The sequence below is a fragment of the Leptonychotes weddellii genome, chromosome 15 (genome assembly GCF_054177405.1).
Source record: "Leptonychotes weddellii isolate Sample4059 chromosome 15, ASM5417740v2, whole genome shotgun sequence".
Lineage (NCBI taxonomy): Eukaryota > Metazoa > Chordata > Mammalia > Carnivora > Phocidae > Leptonychotes > Leptonychotes weddellii.
The window spans coordinates 27,718,789-27,728,445 of record NC_138383.1 but is presented as its reverse complement, the minus strand read 5'-3'; the positions used below and the strand labels follow the sequence as shown (position 1 = coordinate 27,728,445).

Sequence of the window (9,657 nt, the reverse complement as noted above, 5' to 3'; positions counted from 1 at the left end):
TACTGAGTTCAGAGGACAACTGCTTACTCTCTTGAGGGAGTGACAAATGTCAAAGGCTGGTAACTGTTGACATACCCCAAGGTGCCAGGGAGCCAGACTCCAGGTTATGATGAGACTTGCTTTGACAGTCCAATGAAGCATGACTTCTGAATAGCACTTTGTTGACTTTTCAGGAGGCCAGTAGAGTATCTTAAGGTGGCTTAAAAATCCGGAACTGACACATACAGGGGGAAAAACCCTTCAATAATAACAAATTCAATAATAACAAATTTTCCTTCCTTACTGTTAGCTTCCTTGTTTCTTCTTCCTCTGGCTCAGTGAATACCAACACAAGGACTAATAACTCCTGACACTTTTTTTGTTTTCTTCCAAGAATATATTTTCATGTCTGAATAAGCGCCAACGCCTTCCCTGATTCCTTTGGGAAGAATGGGTGCATTCTGTGAGTCACATCCACCGATTTTCAGGGCAAGGTTTCTGAGCATTCAGTGGAAGGCAGTGTGGCGTGGTGAGAAAAGGCGAATCCAGGACTCAGGTCACCTGGGTCCTGTCCCCATCGATCTACATGAAAGGGGCCGATGGCGCTGCCTTGGTTCCCTCATTTGTAAAGTGCATCAAGTCCGGTCTTGCGTGTGAGCGAGCTTTGTCGCACACGTTGTAAGCGGTGACCCCGCAGTACCCCAACCTGACCGCGCTTAGGCGCCCTGCCATGGCCGGGCCCGCTTCGGGCGCGCTGCGGCGGCGCAGTGCCGGGAACCCTAGGCTGCGCGCGCAGCACCTCGGCCGCCTCCCGAACCCCGCGTCCCTGTTGCCAGGGGAACTGGGGGCGGTGCGCTTTCCGGCGCTGTCGCGGCGAGTCGCAGCTGTCATGGCGGAGACGGTCTGGAGCACTGACACCGGGGAGGCTGTGTATCGCTCCCGGGACCCCGTGCGCAACTTGCGCCTCCGGTAGTCGCATCGTCCCAGAGTCCTGTGCTTTCATGCTCTCAGATAATTCGAGCCTGAACCTCACTTCTTGTTTGCTGAGTCCCCACTTGCGCTTTCAACCCTGATCTCTGCCTCCTGGTCTCCCCGCGTCTCCCTCACTACCCTCAACCCTCTCCACTCACGGCTTCCAGACCTACCCACGCCCTTTTCAAGTCTCTGCCCGTCTCAAATTCCTCAGAGCTCTGTACCCAATACACTTACCCGCACTCTTCCCCTTAAGACCCCCGGCCGCGCGCACGTGCACCCAACACACCTTGGTAGCCCCACCTTCTTTCTTTTGTTTCCCCCATCTTTGCTCTGTGTTCATCTTCAGATTGTGTGTCTTGTAATGAGTATTCCGGGCTTTTCTTTTCCTGACAGGGTCCACCTGCAAAGAATCACATCCAGCAACTTCCTCCGTTACCAGCCTGCTGCCCAGCCTGGGAAAGACCTCATAGACTTGGCCACTTTTAGGCCTCACCCAACCGCCAGTGGGTGTATGGTGGTGATGCGGCCTCTTGGGGACCTGGGGAAGGGCCTGGGGCGGTAGTTGCCTTTTAAGACAGAGTAGACCCAGATTTGTAGTCTGCGAAAAGGCATAGAGAGGTTGGGTTCCTTGCCCAGGGTCACATGGCTGGTATATGTTGAAGCAAGGATTTGATCCCAAGCAATTTTAACTACTCCATTATGTTGTGTTAAGAAAATTGATCAAGACATGATTCTTGCCATCAGGAACTGATCCAGACTGTGGTCAAATGTTGTAAAATAACAAAAGACTATACTTTTGATATGTTAAAAATCTGCCTGGCAAACTAAATACCGATTGTGGCATTTTTTCCTAAGAGAAAATATGCTCCCAACTCCTAATGTATGTGTATACTATACATATATGTATGTACTATACATACATATATACATAGTGTGTGTATACTATATACATGTATATAGTATATGTTACTTTAAATATGTATATATATTTATGCACACTACTTAAAACAATTTTAAAATTGGGGTCTGCTTGAAAAAGGTACATATTAACATCAACTGTGCTTTCGCAGTTTCCTTGTCTCAGAAGCCAGAGAATGAGAAAGAGAGGACAGCGTGTTTGTGTTAAATCACTAGTCTCTCTGCATTTGTTTTATCTGTTCAGATATATTCCCTGGCAAGAGTGTGGGCTGGTGGGTTATGAAGCATGTGTCTCAAAAAGGCATACTCAGCCAAGAGTGTATTCGATTTGGTTCTTTAATAATTCATTTGCCTTTCCTCTTCTCTTCTGGTACTTGGTCTCCTAAGGTTACAGTGCTTGTGGTTCTAGACATATGGCTTCATGAACAGTAAAGACAAGAACGCCAGGGTGTTTTTCTAGCAAATGTGGACAGTTGGGATTGAGGAAGAGCTATTTAGCCTATATCCTGAATTTGACTCCTGGCACTGAATTAGATTAATTCCTGGGAGCCATGACTTCCTTTTATTCAAATTAGAGTAGTAATTAAGACTTCTTGGGTCCTAATCCTGGCTTCTACATATATGCACAGCCTCTCTAACCTTTGTTTAGAGTGAGTGCTTAATAAATCCCCAAACTCCAGCTGATTTTGTGGGAAATATTAGAGCAGGGACTTGGGTTATTACCAATCACAGAGCAAGAAGTGGTGCCAATTTGACTCAAAAGTTTGACTCACTCTGTGGTCTTTGGAGGTGGACACCGCTCAGAGCAAGAGGAAGAGGAAGAGGTCGTGATTGGGTGGCAGGAGAAGCTCTTTAGCCAGGTGAGCCCATGTGCCACTTCTCCATCCAGTTTACCTCCACTGGCTCCACCTCCACCTGGCTGGTAGCAGGGAAGGATTCCTGGTACATATCGCCTAACTGATTTCCAGAAAGTTATAGCAGTTTATACTTTCCCCTGTTGTGTTTTTTTTTTTTTTTTTAATTTTATCCATTTATTTGAGAGAGAGAGAGAGAGCATGAGCTGGGGGGAGGGGCAGAGGAAGAGGGAGAAGCAGACTGTCCGCAGAGCAGGGAGCCCAACACAGGGCTCGATCATAGGTCCCTGAGATCATGACCTGAGCCAAAGACCAACTGAGCAGGCGCCCCACCCCTCTGTTGTGTTTAAAGGGCAGTATAGCATAGTGACTGACACTACCCAGTTTTATGATCCTGGGTAAAACACTTTTCACCTCTGGGTGAAATCTGCCATCTCTAACAGCAGAGTTGGGTTAGACTCTCACTCTGGTTCCCTTTAGCTCTAACATTCTTTGGATCCCCTGCCCTCAGTCAGTTCAGATAAGTGGAAGTTGGCTATGGAAACATGCCAAATTGCATCAGCTCTATGGAACTGATTTGATGAAACAGTTACAAGAAAAAAGTTTGACATATTCTCAGTAGATCTCTGTGTCCTTGTGACCTCAGTTTGAAGTAGATCTGTACCGAAATGAAGCAGCCTGTCAGAGCCCTTTGGATCACCAGTACCGTCAAGAGATCCTGAAGCTGGAGGATTCGGGTGGCAGGAAGAACCGACGAATTTTTACCTACACGGACTCTGACAGATACACCAATGTGGAGGAGGTATTTTTTTTTCCTGGAGCCTCAGAGCTTCCTTTCCCTCCCCTAGCTTTCTGGCCTCTGGGTTCTGTGTGTTAAACCAGAAGCCTGTTCAGACAGACAGCCTATCTAGGAACTGCCTTGTGCTGCTGGCGGCCCAGCTGGAGTGGAGCGGGCGTGGCCTTCAGGTGGCATGGCTGGTGCTGCTTTTCCACCTGCTGGAGGGCCTGGGGGAGTGGGCTGTGTCTCTCATGGCAGGCAGACTAGAGACCGGGACAAGACTTCCTCCATGCATCATGAGATGAGACAGCTGGGTGGAGTCTCGAACCATCTAGATAAAACTCATCAGGGGATGCAACCACAACTCTGAGTCTATGGGTTCGCCTGTGCTCCCATACCCTTATATTTGCCTCAGTCCCTGTATGACTTGTTCTTTCCTAGGGAGATTTTAAACTCCTTGAGAGTAGGGCCTGCATTTTCTGATTTTTGTCTGTGACCTTTGTAGCTCTGCAAGGAGCAGGTATTAAATGAGTGTTTTTGAAAGATTGATGCTTATGCTAGGAAAGCTCTGGGTTGGTAGCATATAAAATTCGGGTTTTCTGTTTTAGAAAAGTAAATGAAATTAGTTAGTGCTGAAGTACCCATGGGAGGACTTTTCACAGGATACTTTGTATCCCATTTGGCATCTTCCAAGTACCTGGTAACATCACCATCTACCAGGCACGCCCACCCAACTTTTTGTTGGTATGTACTCAGAGATTGCAGACTCATCTTATTTTTTTAAAAAGATTTATTTGAGAGAGTGAGTGCACGCATTGTGGGGAAGGGGCAGAGGGAGAGAAAAAAATCTCCAGCAGACTCAGCGCTGAGCGTGGAGCCCGACGAGGGGCACGATCCCAGGACCCCAAGATCATGACCTGAGGCGAAACCAAGGGTCAGACACTCAACCGACTGCGCCACCAGGTGCTTCTGCAGACTCATTGTAACGTTAGCACAAATAAACTCATTTCTGAAGGAGAAGGTGCTGCCAAAATCTTGGAACAAACCAAGGCATGGTAGGAATCTTCTCTGGCTTCTTTGTGCCCCTGCTTCCCTCCCCGGACATGTATAACTGTGAGGTGGCTGTGGCCTGTTAGATTCAGGTCCCAGATGGGGTTTCAGAAGCAAGACTTGCCTCAGTACCTGATCCCACGGGGCCCTGACCAGATGGGTCACACAGGGCTGCTCTCTTTTCCTAGCACTGTCAGAAAATGACCACCGCAGCCCGGGAGGTGCCATCATTCTTGGTCGAACGAATGGCCAATGTCAGGCGGCGACGGCAGGACAGGCGAGGGATGTGAGTGTAAATGAGTAGGGGGTTGGGGGGGACTTCATAGTCCTTCCAGGCCAGTGTCTGGGTATGTCTGCCACCTCGAGCTTCCCGTTCTGCAGGAGGCCTCCCCTGGGTGTGCTCCCCCAGGTGCCTTCTTTGGGCTTTTCAGGGGGTGCCACCTTCCTGTGGTGTCTTCCAGGGAAGGTGGCATCCTCAAGTCACGAATTGTCACCTGGGAACCCTCAGAAGAGTTTGTCAGGAACAACCATGTCATCAACACCCCTCTTCAGACAATGTACATCATGGCAGACCTGGGGCCCTATGGGAAGTGAGTGAGGCCCTCACCGCCCAGCTCAGATCCTCCTCCTCTTCCCCCGTCACCCATCACCTACCCTGTTGTAGTCCCCCTGGGGAATGCGCGAGGGAGGGACTATTTCTTCTTTTTCTTCTCAGTCGTCCTCAGAAAAAGGTAATTTGACTATGACAATTCTCACTATAGCCTCTGTCCTCTCCCCTGACGTGGGCTGACTACCTCTTCCTCTCTCTGGTTAGCGGGACCAGCGGTCCTGAACCTGGGTGTTGATTTCCTGGTGTCTAGGCTTGGCTATAAGAAGTATGAACATGTCCTCTGTACTCTGAAAGTGGACAGCAATGGTGTGATCACAGTAAAACCTGACTTCACCGGCCTCAAAGGACCCTACAGGTGAGAGGAAGAAAGGGGGAGGGGGAATGGTATTCCTTCCCTTGGCTTCACTTCTTGCCCCGAGTTGAGGAGATTCTGAGAAAGTCCTTCATCTGCCTTGGTTTCTAAATTCCCAGCCAGTGGTTCATATTCTGTTTTATAACAGACCCTTAGGATCCTGGGGACTCTGTTCTCAGAAAGTGGGCAGCTATACCAATTTGAAAGGGCTAACTTCAGTGGTGTAGTTAAGTGAAAATAATTCTCTGTGCTGCTGCCTGTAGGGACCGGCCAGAACAGGGCGGGATGAGCTCAGGCGGATCTCTTCCTCTGGCCTGACTGTTGCTTTTTTTTTTTTTTAAGATTTTATTTATTTATTTGACAGACACAGCGAGAGAGGGAACACAAGCAGGGGGAATGGGAGAGGGAGAAGCAGGCTTCCCGCAGAGCAGGGAGCCCGATGTGGGCCTTGATCCCAGGACCCTGGGATCATGACCTGAGCCGAAGGCAGACGCTTAACGACTGAGCCACCCAGGCGCCCCTGGCCTGACTGTTCCTACCTCTGTGTCTTACAGTGAGAGAACTATAGTTAGAAATGACCTAAGCCTACCTGTCTGTTTTTCAGGCGAGAGAACTGGGTGCCAGGAATGTTGTGCTTTAGGGTTTCCCCATGACTTTGAGGCAGAAATGGGCCCCAAACCTATGCTCCATGTCCACTCTAATGCCCTTTCTGCTTTTCCACTTTGTTTCCCTCACCTGCTCATCGTTCTGGCCACTTTCGTCCTCGTTTGCTTCGAGCGAGGTGTATGGCCAATGGTGGTTTATCCCTGGGCTAGGTCTGGAGAGACGCATCTCTTCTTATCAGAGTTGGTCTTTTTTGTGGCTTTGACCTTACAGAATGGAGACCGAGGGGGAGAAGCAGGAGCTGTGGAAGTATACGGTGGACAGCGTGTCCTCCCTCGCGCGGCCGGAGGAGGAGGAGCGGGAGCAGCGCGTGTTCAAGGATGTGAGAGCAACTTCCTTCTGAGTGCAGGGATGAGCCTGGGAGCCTGGGAGCTGAGACCATGTCCGAGGTTGATATCCGCAGTTGCAGGGTCTTTCTTACTGGCCCTCTCCTGATACAGGATGCATTGCTGACATATCAGACCGAAGCTTTTGATCATACTCTAACATAATAATAATTACAATGACCATTTATTTGAGCATTTACCATGCTCTGTAAGGCCTATCACGTACTTTATTTCATCACTTTGAGGTGAATACTTTTGTTATTACCATTTTATAAATGAGGAAACTGAGATTGAAAAGCTAAGCAAGGTCATGGGGCTTGTAAGTGCAAGAGACGGGACTGGGTCCCAGACCAGCAGACTCCAGAGCCTCTGTGCTTTACTTTAAAATGTAGGTGGCTTGGATGCTTCGGCCTCCAGCTCTCTGTCGCATTTCCCGTTACAGCGTCTTTTCTCCCTCCCATTTAGAACTGACCCTGGGCTGGCTGGGGTTGCATCTTGAGTTTGCATATGGTTTGTTTCCTCAGCTTTATGGCCGGCACAAGGAGTATCTCAGCAGCCTCGTGGGCACAGACTTTGAGATGGTGAGTGGCTTGGTTTCCTGCAGCACCGCGAGCCAGCTTTAGGCAGAGCATTCGGACTATGGCTGAGTAATAGCACCTCTCTTAAAGGACATAGTCTTTATGTCAGAAGGAAATCAGAGACTAGCATATAGAGCATAGTTCTTATTATGTGTTATAAAATATAGCAGGAGTGCCTGGGTGACTGAGTCAGTGAAGCCTCCAACTCTTTTTTTTTTTTTTTTTAAAGATTTTATTTATTTATTTGACAGAGAGAGAGACAGCGAGAGCAGGAACACAAGCAGGGGGAGTGGGAGAGGGAGAAGCAGGCTTCCCACTGAGCAGGAAGCCCAATGTGGGACTCGATCCCAGGACCCTGGGATCATGACCTGAGCCGAAGGCAGACGTTTAACGACTGAGCCACGCAGGCACCCAGCCTCCAACTCTTGATTTCAGCTCAGGTTGTGATCTCAGGGTCATGAGACTGAGCCTGGTGTTGGGCTCCATGCTCAGCAAGGAGTCTGCTTGAGATCTTCTCCCTCTATGCCTCCCCCCCACACCCCCTCACTCGTGCATGCTCTCTCTCTAAAAAAAATAATAAAATTAAATATAGCATATTGACAGAGAGCTGTTAACGAAAAAGAAAATGTCAGTGAAAAAGGTCTAAAAGGGCACACACGTGCTGTGGATGGCTTTCTCGGGGGTGGGGGTGGGGTTGGGAAGGTAGATGGGTATTGGATGGTGAGAGGGATATGTCAGAGATGTTTACTCTTTATTCCCTAAACTTAGTTGTTTTCAATTTTTATCAGTGGTAATGCATTCACATATTACTTTATAATTAATTTAAAAAAATAAAAAGATGCTCAAGGTCTTCCTCACTCTTCATGTGGATATTTTTCCTAAGTGCCCCATAGAGAGAGAAGGGGCATCATTTCTGTTTGTTAAATAGTTTAGCTCTTACACAAACAAAACAAAATAATTTCTGTCAGTTATTCTGTGGTCCTGTTCTTTGTCTTCCCTTATTCCAGCAGTTCCATTCCTCGATCAGGAGACAAGCATAGGATTACTCAGCGGTTTCCCTCTCTCTTTAAAAAAAATTCATTATTTTTGTATTGCATCAGCAGCACATGTGCAGTGTTAAAAAGTTAGATGAGAAAACAAGTAATTAAAAAGGAAACTCCCTAGTTCCTTGACCTCAGGCACCTAAAGGGAACGGGCCCCCAGCATCCCACTGTTGGTAAAGGGCAGCTGTGCTTACTTCCCTTGGCTCTTCTTGTAAACTCTCTGTGCTTCGTTGCCCACCTCACCCTTTAAGTTATGTACTTTTTTTGCTGTTACAAACTTGAGAAATGAAGGAGACAGCTCGGTGGAGAGGGGTCGGGGCGGGGGCCGGGGCTGCGGAGGACGCGCAATGGCCTCGCGCGCAGATCTGGCCGCCGGTGCCGGGTCTTCCGGGGATTGGTGGGCGCGCTGGAGGACGAGTGCTGACTACCCCAGACCTCCTGACTCCTGATCCTGGCCCATTTCTCTCTTCCTTAGACTGTCCCAGGTGCCCTCCGGCTCTTTGTAAATGGAGAGGTAGGTAAGTGCCTTGCCAGACAGAGATCCCTTGATGCTTGGGCAGGTGCCGCGACAGAGCTGCGAGGTAACCCGCTGCACCCCGGTGGAGGCTCTGGTTTGTCTGCCCTACTTGGGAAACACAGTCATGAGGCTTTCCTGGAAGCGCAGGGAGTTCCTGGCGCTCAAGGGACTTGCTCCCGGAGGATGTAGGCCTTTCAGGACGGGGTTGGGTGCTAAGGGTGGCAGGAGAATAAGCTGAAGTCGTTTCTTGTTTTCTTAGTTTCAGCGCAAGGCTATGAGTATGACAATCTCTACATCCACTTCTTTGTGGAATTGCCAACCACAAGTAAGTAGTATTCCTAAGTCTCCTTTATACCCATTCTGACAGCTTTCTAGAGGCATTCTAGAAAGTCAGCTTCCCCACTTTTTTCAAAGATATTGGGACTGTCCTTTTCAAGGTCATAGATCACTTTCAAGTTGTCAAGTCCTGTGGTGACACCTCTGCATTCACCCTACATGACCTCTCAGAAGCACGTGGCACAGCTCACGTTTCCTCACTGGAACTCTCCTCTTGGCTTCTGGCCCCACACTCTTCTCTTTGCTCTTATTAGTGGCTCATCATTCCCCTTGGCTGTTGGCTTATCTGTTGGTCTCAAAGCTTTAGAGTGTCCAGGGCTGGGCCTGGGCCTCCTATTACTCCCTCTCTATAGTTTTTCTAGGTGGTCCCATCCATCCTATGGCTTGAATACTACGTATATGTCTCAGACCTCTAGATTCCTCTCTCGCCTTGGCCTTTCCCCCGAACTCTAGGCTCATATCCAGTTGTCATTCCTGCCTAACATGACCCAAAGGACTATTGATCCTCCCTCCTGCGTCAGACCTGCCCTCATGGTCTTCCCTAAGGGACATGGCAATGTCATTTACTTAGTTGCTGCTGCCAAAAACCGAGGAGACACCCTTGATTCCTCACTTTCTCTAGCTCCCTACGGCCAGTCATTCCATCAGCAGTTCCTGTCGGCTCTGTCTTCCAAAGAT

General features: G+C 48.9%; 1 protein-coding gene across 3 annotated transcripts in view; it reads left to right on the top strand.

The window, feature by feature from the left end:
- Positions 1 to 826: 826 nt before the first annotated feature.
- Positions 827 to 9,657, top strand: part of MKS1 (MKS transition zone complex subunit 1) — a 12,434-nt gene continuing 3,603 nt past the window's right edge. For all 3 annotated transcript variants that reach the window (XM_081805275.1, XM_081805272.1, XM_081805273.1), the window contains exons 1-11: positions 827 to 948; positions 1,348 to 1,457; positions 2,662 to 2,732; positions 3,373 to 3,528; positions 4,743 to 4,840; positions 5,016 to 5,144; positions 5,415 to 5,519; positions 6,393 to 6,501; positions 7,030 to 7,086; positions 8,602 to 8,644; positions 8,903 to 8,968. In XM_081805275.1, coding sequence (XP_081661401.1) covers positions 869 to 948; positions 1,348 to 1,457; positions 2,662 to 2,732; positions 3,373 to 3,528; positions 4,743 to 4,840; positions 5,016 to 5,144; positions 5,415 to 5,519; positions 6,393 to 6,501; positions 7,030 to 7,086; positions 8,602 to 8,644; positions 8,903 to 8,968 — 1,024 coding nt within the window. In that variant the 5' untranslated portion in view covers positions 827 to 868. The remainder of the gene's footprint in view (positions 949 to 1,347; positions 1,458 to 2,661; positions 2,733 to 3,372; positions 3,529 to 4,742; positions 4,841 to 5,015; positions 5,145 to 5,414; positions 5,520 to 6,392; positions 6,502 to 7,029; positions 7,087 to 8,601; positions 8,645 to 8,902; positions 8,969 to 9,657) is intronic.